Source organism: Rhinoraja longicauda, chromosome 9, assembly GCF_053455715.1.
Source record: "Rhinoraja longicauda isolate Sanriku21f chromosome 9, sRhiLon1.1, whole genome shotgun sequence".
NCBI classification, from domain to species: domain Eukaryota; kingdom Metazoa; phylum Chordata; class Chondrichthyes; order Rajiformes; family Arhynchobatidae; genus Rhinoraja; species Rhinoraja longicauda.
In genome coordinates this window covers 26,774,249-26,799,183 of record NC_135961.1, presented here as the reverse complement: position 1 = coordinate 26,799,183, position 24,935 = coordinate 26,774,249, and the positions used below count along the sequence as shown (strand labels likewise).

The 24,935-nt window shown below is 38.6% G+C and overlaps 2 protein-coding genes across 3 annotated transcripts in view; one reads left to right on the top strand and one right to left on the bottom strand.

Moving 5' to 3' along the window:
• rhoq (ras homolog family member Q) lies at positions 1-24,935 on the top strand. Of its 2 annotated transcripts, none has more exons than XM_078404997.1 (5): positions 1-286; positions 561-619; positions 7,942-8,034; positions 22,523-22,618; positions 23,726-24,935. In XM_078404997.1, exons 1-5 carry the CDS (start codon positions 142-144, stop codon positions 23,879-23,881), a joined length of 549 nt encoding a protein of 182 aa, XP_078261123.1. In that variant the 5' UTR covers positions 1-141; the 3' UTR covers positions 23,882-24,935. The 2 variants fall into 2 exon arrangements, with proteins under 2 accessions (XP_078261123.1, XP_078261122.1); XM_078404996.1 differs by having other exon boundaries at positions 7,942-8,106.
• pigf (phosphatidylinositol glycan anchor biosynthesis, class F) overlaps positions 23,614-24,935 on the bottom strand; it is a 42,905-nt gene continuing 41,583 nt past the window's right edge. The window contains exon 5 of the mRNA XM_078404994.1: positions 23,614-24,440. Coding sequence (XP_078261120.1) covers positions 24,327-24,440 — 114 coding nt within the window. The 3' untranslated portion in view covers positions 23,614-24,326. The remainder of the gene's footprint in view (positions 24,441-24,935) is intronic.

Sequence of the window (24,935 nt, the reverse complement as noted above, 5' to 3'; positions counted from 1 at the left end):
ACGTTTGCTTAAAGAAGAGTTCTTTATTTTTGTTATTCGGTGAATGCAAGTGTTTGAGAAGCGCTGGACGGGTTAAACATGTGGAAAATGGCACCTTTGACATGTCCCGGTGGAAAGATGATTCGGAAGCAATGAGCTGCCATGGCCAATGGAACCGGTCCGAAGAGTATGTTAAAGTGCGTGGTGATCGGTGACGGAGCGGTGGGCAAAACTTGTCTCTTGATGAGCTACGCCAACGACGCTTTTCCAGAGGAATATGTGCCAACTGTGTTCGACCATTATGCGGGTACTCTAATATATTCATACCTACAATTTGTATTTTGTATGTTTTTTTTAAATTCCCCTTTCTCTGTAAACGAATCCCAGCCGTCAAAAGGCTGAACGCGAACTTTTGGGAAAGTTTCGATGAAGTTCCACTGTCTGGTTTGAGTCTCTTTCAACCAGACGTCTGTCTGCCTTTTTGATGCAGGCTCCATCCGCGATTAATTAAAAACATTCGCGACACTTTTCTCCAATGATCGTGTTTCATTGAAATGTACATTCTTTTCCTGTTTGAACAGTTACTGTCACGGTGGGAGGTAAACAGTATCTCCTTGGACTTTATGACACTGCAGGACAGGTAAGATGAACGTTTCACTTTTTTTTTAACCCCACTTTCATTAAGTTTCTATTTTTCTTATTGGATGTATATATTTTAGAGTGAGATAATCTGGAATAACCATCTGACATTTGTTTCATTTTATCTGAGAGGAGATATTTTTTGAAGTTTCATTTCTTTGGGCAAAATTTCTTGGGGAGGTAGTTTATTTAAGTTGTACTCCTGTCAATGATGTATACATTGTAGGGGAAAACGACGGCTAGTTCAAAGCTCTTGGTGTTCCGAGAGCATAATCCTACCCAGCTTCACCAATCTGCGCCAAGGAAGGGACCGGCTGAGAGTTATAAATCGCTGTTGGCCTCTCAAAGCCAGACCTCAGTGACAGCCTCCCCGGGAGTTTCAAGATTTTGCTGGATTTGTGCCATAAATACAAATTAAGTTATTTATGGAGCATTGCGGGTGGTATTTCACAGCGTGAGGACCCTTTACTGAATCCCGGCGAAGTTGAATATGACAATGAAGTATTATTAATGAATGTAGAAGTTCATGTAATGATTTATAATCTTGGAGACCCAGAAAGCAGAACAGTAAAAACTGCAGAGTCAGTAGTGAAGGAACTAAATTGTTCCCAGGGGCCTTTTACAATTTTAAATGCTTCAATATTTTTCTCACTGCTCTTCACTAATCCCGCCTGCTTTTTTTCTTCAATTTATTTCGCGTTTTGTATCAAATTCAGCATTACTTTGTTGCATATCTGTCCCTCCTTTGCTTGATTGTGTCACTATCATTGAATTTCATTGGTTTCAGACTATTTGCAGATATTTTACTGTGTGGGAGCTTGTACCTCCTGCAGTTTATAATACAAAATATCTTTCTGCTAAAAGTAAGGAGGAACATTTGGACCTATAGCCATCAGGCTATTAAACACTGCAACCTCCAAATAAGCTCTGAACTGCATAGACATAGGGGCATTGGTTTTGATCTCTTGAGTTATTTATTATTGGTTGTTTGATTTTATGTGTGTAGAATGTTGTTATTTTTTACAGAATACTGGGATATAATTTACCGATTACATGGATAGGACAGGTTTGGAGGGATATGGACCAAGCGCAGGCAGGTGGGACTAGTGTAGCTGGGACGTGTTAGCTGGTGTGGGCACATTGGGCCGAAGGGCCTGTTTCCACACTGTATCACTCTTGATTCTTCTAAGCAAATAAAACTCATCAGGTATAAGAAATGTTGGCAGGTGAACTTAAAACAATTTTGGTATTGAGGTTATTTTTTCTGATAGAGTGTGTTATGTAGTGGCTTGCTGGTGGTAGGTCACTAAATTTATGCAATGTGATAATGATTGTAGTGGCATGTCATAAACTGTGCTCAGAAGTTATAACTGCAAAATATTCTTTTGTTAGATTTTTTTTACAATAATAATGCTTACAAAGAAATAAACTTTTAATTTCTAATGTTTGAACTAGTCTTTGTGAATGAACATGGATGATATCTGTTCATAGATTAATGTTTTGACATTAAAAGTATAACTTGCACGAAGAAAATTAAATTTGGTATCTGTAGAATTGCACATTTGGATTAAATGCAAAAGCATTTGTGCTGAAAGAAAACTGACAGTATCAATAAATATTCGGCCAAATCATTTGAATACAACTCAGTAATTTTATGTAATCAAGCAATAGGTTTTAATTATGTGGGTATTACCTCATCTGTAGAGCTGGCCGATATGCAAGCTTTGGCTGGCATTTTTATTAAGCATTTCCCAATTTAAAATTATTCACAGAAATAGTGGGATTTTTTTGCAATAAATTTTGAATCAATCTAAAATTGATGGATATAACAGACTTGGAATTTTGCACTTAAAAATACGGTTTTTTTTACAGTTCAATTTAAGTCACTTTGAAATGAGAAACATGGACTGTAGCATTATACCCAGTAACAACCCTGGGTGTGGGCCGGAGGGAGGAGGAGGAGGATGAGCTTGTAATGATGCTGATATCTCGCCATTTGCCAGTCAAATAAGCATGGAATCAAATGTCCCATAGTGACGTTATGCTGATTTTTTTTAAAACAACTCAATAAATCAGCTTTACTTGGATGTTTGCTTAGATATTCTTAATAGAGGACACGTCAGAATTTTTCCGATTGTAACAATGTACTTAGCTGAAAGCAATGCTGTCTATTTCACATCACTGTAAGCACTTCTTGTAATGTTTGAAGTGTTTCCTTGAGTGGCCAAAATTACCTGGTTTTGGTGTTATTTATTAAATTGCTGTAGTGACTAATCTGTGCATGGTCATACTGTATTTATTCTTTGTCATCATTACTAGAGTAAGCCTAGTCAAATGGTAATGCAGTTGATCGGTTTACATTCTGAAGCTTAAACTGTTTTAGGAAGAAGATGTTTAACAAATAATACATTTCAAGAGGCAGAAAAAATCATCAGAACCTGACTATTCAACTTGAATTGTAACTGTCATATCCAAGATAAAATGTGACTGAAAGTTTACTACCAAAATTGAGATTTTAATAATCATGTACAGTCCTTTATCTGTGAGATGGCGAGGTTTAAAATGAATTAATTGACTTTTGAAACTTTGTTACATAATAGTTACAATGGTGTACACTATTTTTTAATCAATATTTTTGCATTAAATTAAAAATGTGTATTATTGAAGGATATTTCCTAACAGCACAATTAGTGAAATCATTCTGTTTTAATCTTATGGTGTGGTCATTTTTTTTCATTTTAGGTAGGGCCTGTTTTGATAAAGCTGAATCCTTAATCAGTATAAGGTTTTGGAAAATGCAACTAGTTTACTGATTAACTCTACTTTAAAATAACAACATGTTTTACATTGATTCATCATATTATTACTGGTTCATGTTGCTTTACTAATGTGAAGAAGCAGAAACTTTTCTTCCCCATTGCCAACTCCCACCGCTCTTTAAAATGGTTCCAGGTTGTAGCAGAGAAAATTGCAAGTATGGCAGCACGTTTGTTTGAAGGGAATGTTTTCTGCCGAAACTAGATTCTGATGCATCAACATCTGCAGAAAGCATGATCTCATTCGGTGTAGGTTTGGTTAATAAAGCTATAGAAGGAAGTCACGGTGCTTAGTTTAATTTTGACGTGATGTTGTCCATATCCTGGAAGTTCAATCCACACATAAAAACAATCCTGGAAACTTTACAAAGAAACTAAATTTAACATCTTACTGAGAGTAGAATATTTTATACATCTGCTGCAGTGAAAAGTTTAGAAATATGTACTACGTTTGGATTTGACTTGATAAGCATCAAACATTTTCTACTTTTTAAACATTGCTTTGCAAGTTATTCTTTCCCTCGCCATCTCTGAATTGACATTTTGATATTTGTACGACACATGCTCTCCATCTATTTTTGTCATGCAGATGGTTTTGATTGACTCTCCCTGCCATCATTAAGATTACGAGCATGAAAGCAACAGATGGTCTATTGCTTTACAATTGGTAACCTAACAATTTTAAGTTTATTTATGTTTTGCTAGGGTTTCTTTTGAAGGTAAAAAGATTACATGAATAATTTCTACATTGAACCATGTACATACATTTAATGTTTATGTATCATGTTTCCGAGCAATCTTATGCCTATTAATATAAGGTTTTATTTTTCACGACTTTCCCATGTTAAGCCTCTGAGAAGGGTTTTAAATATCTGTTTTTGAATGATACAGCATAGGCTTAGCAAGCTTTTAATCTGGAATCTACCATGTAAATTAATTAGATGTATTTTTTTTAAGTTTCACGTTAAACTTTGTAGTAATTCTGATCACTTTAGTTTAGAATGTTTTGAATTATCTGAATCTAAATCATAGACTTAAATATCCTTTTGTACTTTTCAGTTGCAATGACTTTAATCCCTTGTCAAAACTTAGAAAGTTATGCGTTAAGATTCACTTTACTCAGCAGCTTTGTCTGATACCATAGGATGAATAAATCCTTAAGCAACATTTTATTTAGTTTGTATTTACTCTTGGATCTTCTTTCAACACCCCCCCCCCCCCCTCCACCCCCCCACCCCCCCCCCCCCAAGTCTAGTCACAAGGAAAGATTCTAGTCACATTCTTGACTGCCCCTTCAACGTAAATCCTTCCTCGACACAATCCTTTCTGCAGTGCAAATAATTGGTGATTAGCATGGGACATGCCTGATTACTTGTTGTTTTATTTCTGTTGGGTTTGAGTGAAAATTACCATTGTCAAAATTTGAAAATTTTACAAGTGTTGCTGAAATTTTAGGTTAGAATCTGTCCATTTTATCAACATTTCTTTACAAATCATTCACTTGTTCCATATTCACAGCTAAGCAGTTGAAAATCTTTTAAGCTACACTTCTCGGGTATCTTTAAAAAAAACGTGTTTTTTTTATTAGAATTGTTTTGTGCAGCACTTTAAGAACAAATGTTCTTAAAGAGATACTTAAAAGCTGGAAAATAGAAGTACCATGGGCCCTGACACCATGCCTGAATCCATTGGAAAATTAATTGCGTAATGTTTGATCGCTGGCACAGAAGCTATTGGACATGGATCTTAGTGATGGGATTTACTTGGATATGGAAGACTTGGGCGGCATAGTGACACAGCAGTAGAGATGCTGTCTGACAGTGCCATGGCCCAGGTTTGATCCTGACTATGGGTGCTGTTTGTACGGAGTTTGTACGTGCTCCCTGTGACTGCATGGGTTTTCTCTGGATGTCCTCCCATGTTGCAAAGTAGTAGAGTTTTGTAGGTTAATTGGCTTCTGTAAAACCTAATTGTCCCTCGTGTATGGGGGAGAGTGCTAGTGTGTGGGGTAATCATTGGACAGCACAGACTCGGTGGGCCGAAGGGCCTGTTTCCACGCTGTATCTCTAAAGTCTAAAATGGGGTAATTGGGGACATTCAGCATTGCTTTGTCCCCAGCAGGTCACAAACTTAATTTAATAATTTGAGAAGGTGACAGAGGTGATTAATAAGGGTAGGGCAGTGAATATTGTCTACATGTGTTTTTGTAAGGCCTTTGATGATGGACTAATCCTATAGATTAAAATGCATGGGATCTTTGGTAATTTGGTAGTTTGGATTCAGAACTAGTTTATGCATAGAAGATAGGGTAGTGGTGGTAGGGTGTTAATCTGGTGGGAGGTCTGCAACATTGATGTTCTGTTGGGATCTGTGATGGCACCTCCACTGTTTGTGATACATGTAAATGACCTGGATGAGAACGTAGATGGCTTGGGTAGTAAGTTTGCTGACAGCACAAAAATAGTGGAGTTGTAGACAGTGAGGAAGGCTGTTATAGGATACAGTAGGATAGAGATCAGTTACAGATATGGGCGGAGAAATAGCAGATGGAGTTTAATCCAGGCAAGTGTTAGCTGTTGCACTTCGGGAGGTCAAGTGCATTGGGAAAATGCACAGTTAATATCAAGACTTTTAACAGTAGATGGTAAAGGTTGCATATAGTATACTTGCCAACAGACATAGAAGCCCAATTAAACTGATCCATTCTGCCTACACATAATCCATATCCCGCCAATCTTTATATGTTTATGTGCCTATCTTAAAGCTTAAACACCACTATCATATCTGTTTCTACAGGCACCCCTAGCAGCACGTTCCAGGCACCTACTACTATTGTTCTCCCAAAAAAAAACTTGGCCCATACATCTAATTAAAATTTTGCCCTCTCAATTTAAAAGTATGGGCTCTGGTATTTGACATTTCCACCCTGGGGACAAAGGTTCTGATTGTCTACTCTATCTATACCTCTCATGATTTGATAAACATCTTTGAGATTTCTCCTCCATATCTGACGTTCCAGACAAAACAATTCATGTTTGTCCAATCTCACTTTTTCTAGCTAATACCCTCTAATCTAGGCTGTATCCTGCTAAGGTTTCTTCTGCGGGCCAGGCAGCATCTCTGAGGAGAAGGAATGGGTGATGTTTCAGATTGAGACCCTTCTTCAGACGGAGAATGGTTTCGACCCGAAACGTCACTGATTCCTTCTCTACAGAGATGCTGCCTGTCCTGCTGTTACTCGTTTTTTAAGTCAATCTTTGGTTTAAACTAGCATCTGCAGTTCCTTCCTCCACAAGATTCCTTCTGCCCCCGCTCCAAGCCTCCACATCTTCCTTGTAATAGGGCAACCAGAATTGCACACAATACTCCAAATGTGGCTTAGCCAAAGTTTTATAAAATTGCAATATTTACGACTTGTAATCAAATGCTTTAACTGATGAAGGCAAGCATACCACTCTACCTGTGTTGTTATATTTGGGGAGCTATGGTCTTGAACCCCTAAGATCCCTCTGTATAAATATGTTGTTAAGGGGCGTGCCATTCATTGTGTATTTTCCTCTTGCTTTTGACCTTCCAAAGCACGACACCCTTGCCTAGATTAAACTCCATCTGCCATTTCTGAGCCCATATCGGAATTACCGGATTACTGGCACACAATGTCGGCTCTGGGAAATGCCAGAGCCCTGGCTGCCGGTGGCATTTCTACCCGCTGATCAGTCTCAAGTCGGGTATGGAAACTGGTCGGCTGGGCCGGAATTCCAGAGTCTCATCCACAAGGGGCAAATTCGACCCACCGATCAGCTATGGAAGTGCACTCTTGTAATTTTGTGTGGATTAGAGGAGGTGCCAGACCACTAGCTTGGTGGTGGACCTGTACCGTGAAAAAACTTACCAAGGCATATTACTTAAAGCCATTGAGTCATTATTTTTAGTCACTGGGTGCATGATAGCTTGTATCTGAGAATTAGCTTTTTAGATTGTAAATGAAGCTGCCTTCAATAATTTTTACTTTTATTTGTATTTCTATGACACTCGTAGATTTTTATCTCTATCTTTACACTTCACAATAGAAACCTATTCAACATGGAGATACAAATATAATAAATATGGGGTGGTGGTGGAGGCAGATACAGCAGTGGCATTTAAGACACAGGGATATGGATCATGTGCAGGCAGAGGAGATTAATTTGGCCCCATGTATAGAAAGGATGTTGTGGGCCAAAGGGCCGATTCCTGTGTGGTACTGTTCTATGCATGACTCTAACGTTCTTTATTTTCAATAAAAAAATATCTCGCTTTCTTTATTTTAAATAGATTGTTTGTTTAATTTTCATTAAAATAGTTTTCATTTCAAGAGGCTAGCCAGAATTGTGTAGAGAAAGGGTATTGAGTAGTGGTCTAACATGGTAATCTATCTCCTGTGTCAGAGGTGCGGATGGAGATTGTCTTCTATTCCAGTTTTTATTTTGGCCTTCACATAACATTTACAATTACTTTTCTTTCACAGGAAGATTACGACCGTCTGAGACCTCTGTCGTATCCTATGACTGATGTCTTCTTGATCTGCTTTTCGGTTGTGAATCCAGCATCGTTTCAGAATGTAAGGGAAGAGTGGGTCCCCGAACTTAAAGAATATGCACCAAATGTTCCATTCCTGTTAGTTGGAACACAGGTACACCAATTTTGCAGCATGAAATAACTTGCCCTGCATAGATTTATTCAATGTGTCTTCAATTTAAAAGTAGTAAGTAAAAGAAAGCTTTGTTATACATAGGTCAGTAGTTATTTCCTGTCTTAACAAAGTGGACTGTGGGTTCCCTTCCCCTGAGTTTGGCTGTCAGGTCTTGAAATGTCTTTACTTAGCAGCTTTGACCTTCTAACCAGATGGTTTTGGTTTGATGGCTGGGTTGGTTTCATCATTTAGCATGATGAAAAGAATCAGTGTTAGATGTAGCGAACTGACCATTTACCTTTGTGTGTGTTGCCTGAATATATTTTTTTGAGCTGTTGTTTGTCAAGTATGGATCAATGAAACAAATCCACAACAGTGGCAGATCAAATGGATTTGGGGGAAAGAATGGTGGATTGGAAATAGTTTATGCTCAGTTTGCACCTCTACAGAAGTAGTTGTTTAATGCTGAACATCAAATTATAAAATGGAAACTTGGTCATCATACAATTTTTCTGATAGGAAAAAAAAACTGGTGCCAAATAGAGTATCCAAAATACTGTTAATTAATTTTAAATGCTCCACCTTATCTGATTCCTATGATTTAAAGATATAACGCTGGATAATATAGCAAGTCTGCAAATTAATGATGTACAATAAATCTTCAGTGCCATGACCTTGGCAGTGGTTTGGTTTTGCTGGATTTAATTCTCCTGGTTTATGTTCTTTTGGTGACTCAAGCAGATTTCATTTTCGGAGTTAAGATGATTTTTATTAATGGATGGATTAAGGATCAGAGAATGCAAAAAAATTGTAATAAATGACAATATGAGGAAAAACTCTTTTTCTCTCTGAGAAGTTATGATCTTGATCTCACTGGCTGTAAAGATGATGGAAACTGAATCAATCAGGGACTTCAAAAGGCGATTGGATGGGTGTTAAAAAGGGAATAATTTACAGGATAATGAAGAAAGTAGACCGATTGGGACTGATAAGATAGCTCCACAAGAGTTGGCATGACCTTGCTGGGGTGAATGACTTCCTGTGCGTAACAAAATGAGAGAGAAAGCAAGTTCATAACCAAAGTATCTCGACCACTACTTTTCAGCCAGCTATGCGGGTGACAGGAAAAATAAAATAAAATGAAAGATATAAAATATTAAAATATAATTAAGATTAATAAAGATGTATAAAATATAATTATGATTAAGATTAATAAAACATAATAAAGATTAAGATATAAAAGATAATAAAATGAAAGATAAAATAAAATATAAGATAATGAGAGGATTAGAATAGGGTAGTCTCTTGCCAGAGTAGTTGAATTGAGGATCCAAGTGAGGACAGACATAGATTTAAGGTGAAGGGGAAAAGATTTAATAAGAATTTGAGGGGTAACTTTTTAACACAAAGGGTGGTGGATGTAAGAACAGGCTGCCAGAGGAGGTAGTTGAGGCTGGGACAATCCCAAAGTTTAAGAAGAAACTGTTAGACAGGTACATGGCTAGGACAGGTTTGGAGGGATATGGACCAAATGCTGGCAGGTGGGACTAGTGTAGCCGGGACATGTTGCCTGGTCTGGGCAAGTTGGTCAGAAGGACCTGTTTCCTCGCTGTATCGCTCTATGACTATGAAAGGATGTCTTGAACTTTTGGGATAATGACAGTTTAATATGGAAATGTTCCAAGTCTATTAGAACAAAACTACATTTTATTAGTAGGTTATGGGGAGGAGAATGTGTTAAGGAGGGAGAGATAGATCAGCCATGATTGAATGGCAAAGTATACTTGATGGGCTGAATGGCCTGATTCTGCTCCTATCATTTATGACCTTACATGGCAAGATGTGCAATATAGTATACATCAATGCGTTACTAATACCCTATCAGTCCACTGTTTTATTAATGTTGAATTTGAGCTGCTCTGAATTAATGATTTTATATTTACGTGTTTCATTAGATATTACAACATTATAGAGCAGACATTCTAAAAGTTAGAAGGCAGATAGTTTTGTTGCCTAATGCCTGTAAAACTTGTTTTGTTATGGTAGTGGAGGTTGTGGGTATGGATGTTGCTGTTGAAGCAGCCTAGGCAAATAACAGCAGTGCAATTTATAGAAACATGCACGCCACCAATATTTTTTCTTCTGTCACCCTTAGTTCCAGAGCATTTCTGAATTATCCATTTTGCTGAACCAACGGAGGTCATGGCCTCCGAGATGGTACCAGAACTGTCCACCTAGGCTGCAAAGGAACGGAGATAGTGGCCTACAAAGCCGGCTGCAGAAATCGGCTATGGGAATAGGCTTCGGCTGGGCCGGAGTTCCAGAGCCCCAGCCGCAGGGGTCAACTTCCGACCAGCCACCACACCCGCTCCAAATTTTCGGGGGGACTTCCGAGGGGGGGGGTTGGGGAGAAGCTTCAAGTGCGTTTTTCTAATATTGTCCAGATTAAAGGAGGTGCCTGACTATTCGTTGCAGAAAATCAGTGGTGGACCTGTAATAGGAACTGCAGCCACATTATGCAATGATGGATGGTACATAAACAAATGGTGCTTTGTTTTGCATGGAGCTCAGCTTGTATGATGGTGGAGCTGAACTTTTCCAGGCACGTGGCGTTTTCTGTCACACTCCTGATTTGCTTTGTACATGGTGGAAAGGCTTTTTTTGGGAGTCAGAAGACAAATCACTAGCTGATGTGTACCCAGTTCTTGTGGCTGCAGTATTTAAGTGGCAGGTCCAGTTGAATTTCTGGTCAATAACATTTTGAAGGTGGTTGATGCAGGACCTGGTGATGGTAATCCCATTAGGTGTCATGGTGATTAGATTCTGTTAGAGATGTTCATTGTATGGCAATTTAGTGATTTGAATCTTACTTGCCACTATGCTGCCTGTAGTGGATTATACTATTTGTTGAGAAGTGGTGAATGGGATTGAAAACTCTGCCATCATTCGTCAACATTCCTATTCCTAACCTTGTGATGAAAGAAAAGTCAATGATGATGCAGCTGAAGATATTTGAGCCCAAGACACCATTCTGAAGAATCCCTGCAGTGATCTCCAGGGAATGGTATTGTGGAGAGATTGAGAGTTGGGGATAGTGTCCTTGCAGGAGACAAGGTGGGAGGAAGTGTAGTCCAGATAACTGTCGGTCGATAGGCTGTCCCCTGTGATGGAGACGGAAAGATCAAGAAAAGGGCGAGGGAGGAGAGCAGAAAGAGGACTAATGGTTTCTCTAATACTCAAATAGTGTAGGATTTGAAAGAGCATTGCTTCAGTATTGAATTTATTTCCAAAGACGTGTAGATTAATTGGCTGTTGGAAATTATCCTTAGTGATTAGGATAGAACGAGTGTACGGGTGATCACTAGTTGGCGTAGACTCGGTGGGCTGAAAGGCCATTTTCCACGCTGTATCTCTAAACTAAATATGGTTGGTGTATCAGAGCTTGTGAGATGGTTTAATTGTGGCCAGCAGTTACCCATGAAGCAGTGACGGTATTTTCATGCACTGTATTTCGAAGGAATACATTTTAAATTATTAATAACAACATTTTGAACATTGTAAAGTAAAATTGAAATTAAAAATTGAAGTGGCTCGTGGTGACTATTCTAGTCTCTTGCTTGCTGTTTTGTGTGGCATTGGCAGTGGGCAGAGAGAACTAAAAAGTGACTAAGGAGTGAGCTGTTATGAAAATTTTAAAGCTGGCGATTTTGGATTTGCATCTTCAAGTATTTACATGCAGCAAGATTTACTCTGGTATTCAAGCTCTTGATTTATCTTTTTAAAAGACCAACATAAAATTCATGATTCTCATTGCTTGCTCCACCTGCATGCTGACTTCCATGACTTGTACACAAAGATATTTGTGTTCCCTTTGCCATCCCAGTCTATCAGCCTGCTTTTCTTTTTGTACACCTAAAGTAGATAAGCTGGCATGTTCCTCCTCTATGTCCCATCGGCCATGTTCTCACCCTTGACGTTAGCTTGTCCCGTATCTCTTTGAAGCCCTTTATACCCTCTTCCCAACTGACAGAGCCACCTAGTTTTTTTAAATCATTCTCAGTGAAAATTAATTCTGGGTTGCATGTCGATAATTACATTATCGTAATTTTATTGAAAGGAATGCATTCATTCATCATCGGCAAAGCAACATTTATTGAGTTTAAGAAACATTAAGAATTACATCGATAGGACAGGTTTGGAGGGATATGGGCCAAATGCAGGCAGGTGGGAAGAGTGTAGATAGGACAAGTTGGCTGGCGTGGGCAAGTTTGGCTGAAGGGCCTGTTTCCACGCTGTTAGACTCCATGATTCTATTGCTTATGCCTGACGTTGGTTATGGTGGTGTAAACCGCTGCAACACTTGCCAGCACTCTGAAGCAAGAATATACTAATTGTGTTGGCAAAGAGTTTCAGAATTTTGAGTCGCTGACAATGGGGAACAAGGATGTAAAGTAAGAGTTACAGTAAAAAAAAAAAAAATGAGAAAGGAAGCTATCAGTGATGTCAATACCAACTCGAATTTGAATAGCATCTTTAACATAGTTAAATGTCCCAGGGCAATTTTTTGCAGAAATTGGCATCAGGTATAGTTAACTAAAAGGTGCATTTAATCAAAAGGTCCTTTAATTTAAAGGTACATTTATTTGAAAGGAACATTTTAAGAAAGATTTAAAAGAATGTATAGAAAATCTTTACAACACAGGGCAAATGCCTGCAAATGGGGAGGCCATTTAAAACTGTGAGAAAAAACTTTTTCACCCAGAGAGTTGTGAATTTGTGGAATTCTCTGCCACAGAGGGCAGTGGAAACCAAATCACTGGATGGATTTAAGAGAGAGTTAGATAGAGCTCTAGGGGCTAGTGGAATCAAGGAATATGGGGAGAAGGCAGGCACGGGTTATTGATTGGGGACAATCAGCCATGATCACAATGAATGGCGGTGCTGGCTCGAAGGGCCGAATAGCCTCCTCCTGCACCTATTTTCTATGTTTCTAAATGGGACCAGCAGGGATAGACATCATGGTCGGTATGGATGAGTTGGGCTAAAGGTCCTGTTTCCTCGCTGTATGTCTCCAAGGATGTCCGAGAAGTAATAATTGGTGAGCGCAAACCTCAGAACTCAGGAATTCTATGAACTGAGCTTTGTTTAAATAAAAAGGAGAATACATAAAAGGTCAAAATGTGGGAGAGTGAACTTACAGAGAATGTAAATTGGGAGGCCAGCCAGGAGAGGACTATAATAGTTGGCGGTAAAGGTAACAAAAAGGTTGTTGAAGATGTTACAACAGAGGTGCTGAGGCAAAGTTAAGAAAGTGCAAATGTTTGGTCTTGGTGAGAATATGGGGATGGAGGCCATGTTGAAGGATGCATTTGGGATTCCATCATGGAGCTATTATATAATTAAATAAATATTCAATGATTATTAAGAGAGAATGAGAGTGTTGAGGGAGAAGTTGTTTTTGTCTGGTTTCACTTGGTTTATTGCCACGTGTACAGTGAAAAGCTTTTGTTGCGTGCTAACCAGCCAGCGGAAAGACAATACATGATTACAATCGAGCCATTCGCAGTGTACAGATATATGATAAGGGAATAAGTCTATGTGGACTTTCAAAAGGCTTTCAACAAAATGTTACCATCAACCCTTATAGGTTGGCACCCAGCTTAATGTTGCTCTGTCAGAGGTACATCTTTTAAAACTTTCAAATTAAATCCCATCTAATTTCTTGGTAGGATAGGAAGAGCAAGGGCACTCTCCACACTGTACATGCACAATATTATTCTTTCATTGGCATCATGGAAGTAGTTTGACTGGTTATCGTCACATCGGCTCTTTACAAGAGGTTTTCTCTGCACCGATTGACTGCTGTGTATCCAGTGGTAAATGCACTGTCGGGATATCCAGAGGCCATGGAAGGCTTTAATAGGCGTCCTGTGTTTGAGTCTCTAGAGTCCAGTCATCTTGAATAGACAAAACCTTTTCCCTGTCATAACCTTTTGGCAGCTGCTGTTCACAAACAATCCACGTTAGGAGAAATTTGTGCATCAGCAATTTCCACCATTCACTTTAGTAGAAGTAAGTTTTCCTTGATCCCAAGGGATCTCCCAAGTAGAAATATTCTTACGATTTTATGCCTGGTGGTGATCTAACTAATTTGCTGCTCTTGGGAAATGTTGGCTTTTGGAGATATCGATGTAGTCCTGATAGTTGCTTCAATTTATCATGTAGCCCAGTAAATGGTGGATGGATTGTAATATGACAAGCAGCTTTGCCCCAAATATATAGAACTTTTTGAATATTTGTTGCAAGTGGCTGTTGTCGAGGAAAATGATAAATACTTTACGCTCTTGTGTTTTTTTAAATAGTGCACATGCTTTGGGGGAATATGGAAGTCAACCCTGAGCCATAAAATGCCCATCTTCTGAGATGATCTTATAGCTTTGCTACTTACGGCACTGTTCTACACAAGCCTCTGGGCAATGGTGAAAGTGGGAGACTCGATGAGGATAATGTTGTGTTGAGATGGGTCGGCGGCTGAAGACGAATATTGCCTGACACTTGTTCTAATGTAGACGCAAAATGCTGGTGTAACTCAGCGGGACAAACCGCATCTCTGGATAGAAGGAATGGGTGGCATTTTTTCAGACTGACCCGAAACGTCACCCATTCCTTTTAACCAGAGATGCTGCCTGTCCTGCTGAGTTACTCCAGCATTTTGTGTCTATCTTTGGTTTACACCAGCTTCTGCAGTTCCTTCCTAAACTTGTGCTAATGTTATCAATTATCAGCCTAAATTAAGAAACTTGAAGTCTTGCTTACATATGCATAGATTCAAATGGCTTCAATATCTAAGAAAATAGAAAATCTGAGGGGGTTTTCAAATAGTCCATGAATTCTTTGGAAAGGAAAGCATTGAGGTGTGAAAAATGGATACCTCACTTTAAAGTTGGCACAAAAAGGTCTAATTTCTGGGTAGGTAGATGCGAAGGCTTAAAATAGTTACAATTCATTCACGAGTGGAAGATGGGCAATATCTATCATGTCATAAGTGATAGGTGCAGAATTATGCCATTTGGCCCATCAAGTCTACTCCGCCATTCAATCATGGCTAATCTATCTCTTCTAACCCCATTCTACTGCCTTCTATCCCCTAATCCCTGACACCCGTTCTAATCAAGAATCTATCTGTCTCTGCCTAAAAAATATCCATTGACCTGACCTCCACAGCCTTCTGTGGCAAAGAATTCCACAAATTCACCGCCACCTGACTAAAGAAATTGTTCCTCATCTCGTTCCTAAAAGAACTTCCTTTAATTCTGAGGCTATGACCTCTAGTCCTTGACTCTCCCACTGGTGGAAATATCCTCTACATATCCACTCCATCCAGGCCTTTCAATATTCGATATGTTTCAATGAGGTCCTCCCTCATTCTTCTAAACTCCAGCGAGTACAGGCCCAGTGCTGTCAAATGCTCATCATATGTTATCTATCTTGAAGATCCTTGTAGAAGTTGGTATCACAAAAAGCTGTTACTCAGAGGGTCAGGCAGCATCTCGGGAGAGAAGGAATGGGTGTTTTGACGTTTCGGATCGAGACCCTTCTGCAGACATAGAAGTTGGGCTGCTTTGACCGGGTTAGCTGATAGATCATCTTATGCACAGATTGTGCACCAAAAAAAGGGCTGTGTGTTTTTAAAATGCTGCTTTGATATCAATCCAGCGGGAGCAATATTGTTCCATGGTACTCCTGAAGGCAATAGTTTCCTTCAACTCCAACATCCCTTCTGTCTGAAAGTCGTGGGACAATTTCATTGTGTTGTGAGGGAGGAGGAAGTGGGTCCACCATTTATCTTCATATAGGTAAGAAAATAATTTGAACTGCAACCTGTTCCAGCAGCTCATCCAAATAACTTAAATGAATCCAGAGTCCAATTTCTGGATGGCCCTACACTTTCTGTGTGGGATGGGCTGCAGCCTGTTTCAGACCCAAAAGGACCCCAGGAAGTATTTGCACCCTGTTTTGCATTTGGTTTCTGATTTGATTATTTTTGCATTCAGTAAGAGCAAACTGAAAGGGTATGTAAATACCCGTTCCTATATTTGCCATTAGGAGAATGCAAATAGCATTCTGAAAAGGTGTTTTGTTTGTGAGTTGGTCTGATGTTATAAAGGATCATTTAGGATCCTTTAAATCATGAAAATACGTTTCGCATTGCCCCCACCGATGGAACAAATCGTCTGTTGTGATGTAAATAGAATAGGAGTTAGTTTATACATGCAGAACACAGTGGCACAGCTAGTAGAACTGCAGCTTTGAGCGGCCTGATATCCAGGTTCACTGCTGATCTTGGGTGCTATGTGGAGTTTGCATATTCTCACTGTGGCTGTGTGATTTCCCTACACATTCCACAGGTAGGTTAATTGGCTGCTGTAGATTATCCATTGTGTGTAGGTGAAGGGTGGAGTGGGGGTGGGGGGGGGGGGGGGAGGTTGGGGTTAAAGAGAATGTGGGGAGAAAAGATGGGTTGAATGTTGAATTAATGTAAAATGTGTGGTTGATGGTCAAGACAGACTCAATGGGCAGAAGGTCCTATTTCAGTGCTGTGTATCTCTCTGACTGTAGCTGAGCACTGTTTATTTTAGTAGATCTCAAATTAGAGAAGAGGTCATAGAATTGAAATATAATCTTTGCTAAGCTTTCAAACGACAGAGTTGAAGTTATTTATTTGCTTACAGTAATTCCAACTGCAATATTTTTTCAAAGTTTCTGTTTATGTTTGCTCTTCTACCCTGATTAGGGGTGGGGAAAAAAAGTTTTATTGTGTACTTGCTTGCAGTTCCCCAACTGAAATTAGATGACTAACAGTTTGCTAGTATTTGCAGGGATGTAAGGAGCTTTGTGTTGTATCAGGTTCCCAGGATACCAGATTTAGTCACAAGTTTACAGACGCGTGATTATTTATCATGGTGAGAATTTTGTTTTCAGTTCTAAGTAGTGAAAGTGTGAAATGTTTCAATCAAAATATTGTCTCTAATTTGCAGAAATCGAAAGTATAAACATTAACACATTAGCAGATCAAGACATCTGGGAGTTTTATTAACAAGTTGTTTTTTTTTGTGGCAAGTCCTGTGTGAAATTGCAAATGATAATTAAAAATCCTGTTACAAATGATGAAAAGGCCCATGGTCAGGAGAATGGGCGGGCAGAGTGGCAGTCCCAATATCTTTGTGTTGTCCCGCTTCATAATTCCATGCATGCAGCTCATTTGCTCTTTGCTTTAGGAATTAGGTAAAATTCTTGTTTTACCACAGAATCGCAGATTAAATTCAGATGAGACGTAGAGGTTGGTAGTATTTGCATTCTGATTAAAGTACTCGTATAAGCAAAAAAATAATATTAAATGCAACCTCGTGCCCATATTTTTAGCTTTCACAAAGCAACTTGCCTTACCATAAACCTTTTAGTTCATGTAAACTTTATTGCATATTAAAATAACAATTTCTAAATTGAAGAAAATTGCTAAATTGGGGAAGAGTTGATGTAAAGAAAAGTACATAAATTAATTGACAAACTTCTTAAAGTATATATTTGATATTTAAACTAATTTGAAGTACAGTTCTTTGAAAACTGTTGCCTAGACCATTTCAATCCCTGTTTTAAAAAAAAAGTTAACTACTTTAAACATCTTAGCTTCAGTCAGAGATTTTGACCCAGGGACATTTGACAATGCATTTTGGTTGTACACACTCAGGAATCCATACTTCAAACAGTGTTCAGCCTAATGAGCGGCCAATCATAAATTGACACAAAAGGCTTCTTGTTTAATCTATCCAAATAATTTTGAGATGTACTTTATGGGCAAAATAATATTCAACTCAAAAGGGCTTATTTGAGGCAAAGAAGGTGGTAAATTCAGTTGGAGGCTAATGCTCCACATTTATTTCTAAACTACTCATTTTTGAGTGGTTTTCTTTTCTATTTTGTTTGGTTTAGATTCCAGCATGTGTATTTTTTCCACTTGAGTGATTTGTAATGTTCTGTTTTAAAGGCAATAAAACACTTCACCTCTCCAGACCCATGCTTCATTGATATTTCCCGGAAGCCACATCAACTCTAAAACATCGGTGTTTAAAAAATCTGAACAGTGAACTTGCAATTTTTTTTCATTGTCAATGTTATTTTTAATATGTAGTAATGTTTACATGAACTAAAAGGTAAATGTTAAGGCAACTCTCTTTGTGAAAACTAAAACGTGGGCATTAGCTTGCATTCAATATTATTCTCTTACATATATGAATACTTTAATCAGAATGTAAATACCACCAACTTTGACATCTTATCTGTGAATTTAACCTGTAAAAAATGGGAGGACCTCATTGGAGACCTTTGGACAATCTTTAATTGGACTGTACTGGATTTTTATCTTGCGCTAAATGTTATTTCCTTTATCATGTATCTGTAGTTGGCTTAATTGTAATCATGTACAGTCTTTCCGCTGACTGGACAGCATGCAACCTCAGTACAGTAAACTAAACTATAACCAGATGATATGATAGAACATGGTGACATGATAGAAATTGTGGTGCAATGTCTTTAATCATGGTTGGGAAAAATGTGTTCAATCTAAATCACGCACGAATAAAAGTGTCCATTGAATATTACAAAATTTCGATCACCAATTGTGACATGTCCATGAGCACATCAACAGCTTTCTGCTGTCAGTATTCAATTTTAAAACACATTTGAGTCCTGGTTTTAGTGACTCATATTAGTTACATGCTTCATACAGCACAGATTAACAAGCAGGTCAAGCTATTCTCATTTTGACTCACTGACCATCACCTCGAAAACACCACTGAGAAGTTAATGTTTACCCTATGTTACTTTTGGGTAATAGTGCATTATCTATTTTCACCTTTTTGCATGTTTCTTTCCAAAAGAATAGGAATACTGCATTTTTGTTAAATGACTATTGCATAATGACCATTAACTTATTGCCTAATATTTTTCTGCAAGTCATGAATGTATCAGTTTTCTACGTGTGGCCATTTGGTACCATGTGTCTGTTCACATTTGTTCAGAGGACACCCATCTAAAACTACAGAAAAAGAAACTGCTTCATAAATGCCTGCCTTTCATCAGATACCGGACTAAAATTTGAATTTGATATTCTGGTAACTGCTCATGTGTCAAGTTTCCAAAAGACTTATTCCAACAAAAAAAATCAAGTTTAAAAACCAAATTATGTTGCTCTGGAGTGCATCGTCATTGTGCCCAGTAGCTCTAACACTAACCAGCATGAGGTGCTTTGAAAGATTGGTTTCATTTGTGCCATTCTTGTAGACCAATCTTTCCCACTTGCAATTTGTGTTCAGGAAATGCAAGTCTACAAGTGATGCCATCTCTCTTGTGCTCCATTCACATCAGAATTACCTTGACAATAAGAACATCCATGTCAGTATGCTATTCATGGACAGCAACTCAATCTGCACCACCAAAATACCAAATAAATTCATCCCTAATCCTCTGACCCTTTTCTTTGGAGCTGCCATTTGCAAGTGGTTTTCTTGATGGACAGACCTCTGTGGTTAGGATCAGTCATGTTTCCTCTACTCTGACCCTCAACACTGGTACACCTCGGGGTAGTGTGCTCAGTCCCTTTCTCTGTTCCCTGTACATCCATGACTACGTGGTTAAGTACAATGCCAACTCAGTCTTTAAGATCACTGATGTTATATTAGATTTAGGTGTGGAAACAGGATCCTTGGCCCACCAAGTCCACAGCAACCATTAATCACCCATACACTGGTTCTACGTTGTCCCACTTTTGCACCCTACACACTAGTGGCAATTTACAGAAACCAATTAACCTACAAACCTTCACGTCTTTGGGATGTGGGAGGAAACTGGAACACCTGAAGCAAGCCTATGCTGTCCCAGGGAGAACATCCCAAATCCCTACAGATAGCACCCATAATCGGAATTGAACCCGTGTCTCTGGCGCTGTGTGAAAGCAACTCCACTCTTGCAATGCTGCTGGCCAAATTTACAATACTGAGACAATGTACTAGAAAAAGATCGAGAACCTAGTCATGGCGTGAGGACAGCAACCTTGCCCTTAACATCAACAAGACAAAAACATTGGTTGTGAAATAAGGAAACGGGGAGGTGAACACAACCCTATTCTCATCAGCGGTGAAGATGGTCAACAGTATCCAGGCATCCATATCATTAGCAAACTAACCCAGTCCTTTCACACTCATCATATTTCTCATGCATCTGAGAAAATTCAGAATATCCACAAGGATTCTCTGAAACCTCTATAGATGCACTATAAAGAGTATCTTGACAGGATTCATTTCAGCCTGCTATGGCAACTGCTCTGCTTTTGCCTGTCTGAACCTAGAGTAAATAAAACACAAAGTGCTGGAGTAACTAAACAGGTCAGGCAGCATCCCTGGAAAACATGGATAGGTGATGTCACTTATCCATGTTCTCTAGAGGTGCTACCTGACCCACTGAGTTACTCCAGCTTCTTATGCCTTTTACTCTGTAGGATCAGGCAGAGACTGATCAGTCTGAAGAAGGGTCCTGACCCAAAACGACACTTATCCATGTTCTCCAGAGATGCTGATTGGCTTGTTGAGTTGCTTTAGCACTTTGTCTTTTTTTGTAAACTAGCATTTGCAGTTCCTTTCAGCCGCACTGAACCTGCAGAGCGGCGAACAGAGCCCAGTGCATCTCGGGCTTATCATTTCCTTCCATCTCGGGCTTATAATTTCCTTCCATCCAGTTCATCTCGGTGCATTGCATCAGGAAAACTGGAAATATTGTCAAGGATGCCTGCCTTTTTGACCATTCCCCTTTCTCTCATCTTCTGGGAGAAGATGAACATCCAGCCTTAAGAACAGCTTCTTCCCCACTGCTATGAGTCTCCTGAACCAATCGGCTCTTTCTTACCCCATCCCCAGAGACGCTGCATTAAACACTCTTACTTCTAACTTATTTGATTATTCCATTATTGTACTTTAATGTTCTTTTGCACTGCAATATTGCACATTCTGCTGTTCTGCATTTGTATTTATTATTGTAATTATCACTTCTGAATGTTTACTGTTTATTCTGAGCTTCATGTGAACAAGGAATTTCATTGCACCCTAGAGTATATGACAATAAACTAATTTCTAAAATGTGTGATAAACTTCTAATTATCTTTATTCAAAGATCTATCCGACTGAATAAATGATTCATATTTTCAGGCTTCATATAGAACACTTAAATTGATTATATTGTGAACACATTTGTAATCATCTTCAAAATGACAAGAACTATGTTTTTTGAATGATCTGTATTTTTAATTAATCTAATACTGTGTTGGAAAGCTATCCACGTATTCCAATCTTTAGAAGAAATACCAAGCAGATTATTTTCCAATATGTCATGAATTTTTGATCTTGGCATGTTACTCTCCAGATGACTAGACAGTGGTCAATAATTTTCCTTTGCTTAAAAGGGAAGTGGTGATAATTCAATAAATTATAGGCTGGTAGGTAGGGAAGCTATTGAAGAGGATTCTTCAGGATAGGATTTACTCGCATTTGGGAGAATGGCATAATTATGGACAGGCAGCATCGCTTTGTCTACAGCAGATCCTGATTTACTAATTGAATTTTTTTGAGGAGTTGATAATGATGACCGAGGATAGGGCAATGGATGTTGTTTGTGGATTTTAGTAAGCTACTAGACCAAGTGGACTCGTTGTGCCCAAACCTGTCCTGCATTGGTGCAGCACCCTCTCCTCCCCCACTCCCCTCCCTTCCCCCCTTATCCTCCTCCCCCCCCTAGGAGATAGATTTCTTTAAAATGTGAATAACTTAAAAAATATAACACCCATTTCAATGAAACTTCTATTAGCACCAAAGGGACGACGGTGGGTAAGGTGGACCTAAAATTGTCGTGCTATCGTGTACTGGTTTGGCTGTAGTTCAGGAACAAACACATGAGAGTTCTAGTATATAGATTTGATAAAATCCCTGAGGATATTTTGAGATACATAGGATCCACGCTGACATTGTAGTTTGGATTCTGAACTGGCGTACGCGTTGAACAGAGAGGGTGGGGGAGTATCATCCTGGCATTAGGTCTGTAACCAATGGTGTTCTGTAGGGATCTGTACTGGGACCTCTATGTTTGTGATTATGTAAATGACTTTAACTTAGTTATAGATTATTTGGTTAGCAAGTTTGCACAACAAGACACAAATACTAATGGAGTTAGACAGTGAGGAAGTCTGTCAAAGAATAAAGACAGTGGTACATTGCACCAAACTCTACTTAAGGGGAATTTCAGAATATCATTGCTCAACACAAACTGAGTTTCATATCTTGCAAATTCACATTTTGCATGGGCTGTTTTTCAGATTGACCTTCGTGATGACCCAAGAACTTTGACGAGACTAAATACCTTGAAGGAAAAGCCTGTGACAACAGAACAAGGGGAAAAGTTGGCAAAAGGGGTACAGTGTTTCAATTAGTAATTGATATTTCTGCATTAAAGTATATCACTTTCTCAGTTTTGAAAGATTCAGCCTTTAAAGGTCTATTTTTCCTTTATGTAGAGGCATTTTACTTTTCTCTGTATCGGATGAGTTTTTACTATAATGGTTTCACCACCGTTACAAAAAGAAAAACCTAATATTTTCTAATGTTCCATTTTCATCACAAACACTCTATGGTTAAAAAGCCAGACTACCTGCTACAGTCCACAGATTGCTACTGTCTGGTTCACTCTTAATGTCAATGGGGAATGGTGTTGTAGTGAGAGCATACCTCATTACTCAGTTGATCATACTCCAGCATTAATCTAATACTGGTAAATTGATACATACATGCAAGCTAGTTAATTAGAACAATGGTCAGCCAGGGTTCGTGCATGAGTAACTAAAGCAGGAAGCTGAATATTAGATACAAAAGCACAAATTCTAGGAATATTCACATTCAGCCCTACAGCGATGTAAGAGTCATCTATAATTTTAATCCTCATTTTATCCTTGTTTGACCAAAAATCTTTTTATTTGCAATGGGAACATCTCTCCCCCACCTCCCCCCCAAAAACCTACATATTGCCTAGATTAAGTTTCCCTTCCTTGCAATTTGGTACTTGCACAGTATTTGAAAGGAGTGGAATAAAACCCTCTTTGGTTTTTGGCCATGGCTGATATAATTCAAAGTGAGAACAGGATAGTTTACATAGCCTGAGGGACTGTTACAAAAGCACCCATCTGGAACAGGCTTGCACGATAGCTGCTGGTTTAAGGACGGTGGTATTCCACTATTTGCTGTGCACGATCTGTCCAAACTTTATATCCAGAAAATAGACACATGTAAAGTAAGAGAAATTAGTGGCTTTAGTTAAATATTGTGATATTTTTTACTTTTTAAGTGGATTAAAAACTAAAGGTCCAAACTTTGTGCTTGAAGTTTGGAATAAAAACAGAAAAAGCCGCATGGTTTGAAATGTTTATTTTTCTGTCAATGAAAAATTGATTTTTGTATTCTGAACAATTTTTCTGCAACTGCAATACTTTTACAAAATGTAATACAATTCCTTTTTTTCCTGACAGATTGGAGCATATTGCTATGTGGAGTGTTCAGCATTGACACAGAAAGGACTGAAGACTGTTTTTGATGAAGCCATAATAGCTATTCTAACTCCAAAGAAAAATGTTTTGAAAAAAAGACTTGGATCAAGATGTATAAACTGCTGTATGATCACATGAGGATACAGAAAAGGATGATCCAGTCCACTGTGAAGAACCCTCCAACTATTAAATAAGTGCTTGTATTACATATGTGTGCATTGCGGCTAAAGAAGAAAGTAATTTAGATTTATCATCAAACTGCACAAGTTTTGTACTGTCCGGAGAGGGAAAAAGAACAGCAAATTAATATCATATGGAGGAATTTATTTCCCTGGAAGGTACAATGTTAAGATTCTCAGGGGTCATTTCACTTGCAAAAGTTACAATTTTTAATTCCCCTTGAAATCGGGAAGCAAATCATCCGAGGATTTCCACAAAAAATCTATTGTCTTGGAACACACGCGTTCAAGTAAACATTTAACTCTGCAAACATAACCTTGGAAGGATGACAAATGCCCACATATGCAGTACAAAATGGAGCTAGTCTAACCAAATATATTACAGCATTTTCAGCAACTTGAAATCATCTGCATTTGTATGTGAGGTGCTTCCTGTTCCAGTATATCCACAAAGGCGCGATGACAAGACTGACAGTGAATCCAAGTGTTGCTCCAAGTGTACAGGAAATTGGCCACACCTGTGAAAAGTAACAAATACATAATGTTGGGGTTGCACATGAGGAAACTCTTAAGCACACTTTTTTTGGCCTAACCTGGCTCTAATTAAAGTGCAAAATTAAATAGTTTTTTTTTTTAGAACAGTCAGATTTGTTCCATATTGTTGCACTCATGAGCAAACAAAGATTTAAATGACTTTTGTAGGTTTATTTTCATCACTGCAGCCACTTATTCATGCACAGAAATTTTCTTAAAGACCACAATTTTTTTTGTTGTAGATTTTGCCTACTACATGTTATTTAAAAAATGTTAAACACTAACTTATGCCATGCCTGTATTAATCAAGATCCTTCTTGATTTTCAAAGATATCGGGTCGATCCTCTTGGTACAGAACGTGAAACACAATTCTCAAGAGTTAAGCTACAGCTGAAGTTTGACCCCCCTCTTCCCACTCCCTATCCTTTAAATGTAAATAAGCTAGATGCTGAGGAATCAACTTTGTAATGTTGTTTGA

What these genes read in the sequence shown, in the direction of transcription:
- rhoq (XM_078404996.1), top strand. Translation starts at nt 142, where the DNA reads ATGGCCAATGGAACCGGTCCGAAGAGTATGTTAAAGTGCGTGGTGATC. An exon ending in TTTATGACACTGCAGGACAG is followed by an intron (nt 620 to 7,941) that starts GTAAGATGAACG and finishes TTTCTTTCACAG; the next exon opens with GAAGATTACGACCGTCTGAG. An exon ending in GGGAAAAGTTGGCAAAAGGG is followed by an intron (nt 22,619 to 23,725) that starts GTACAGTGTTTC and finishes TTTTCCTGACAG; the next exon opens with ATTGGAGCATATTGCTATGT.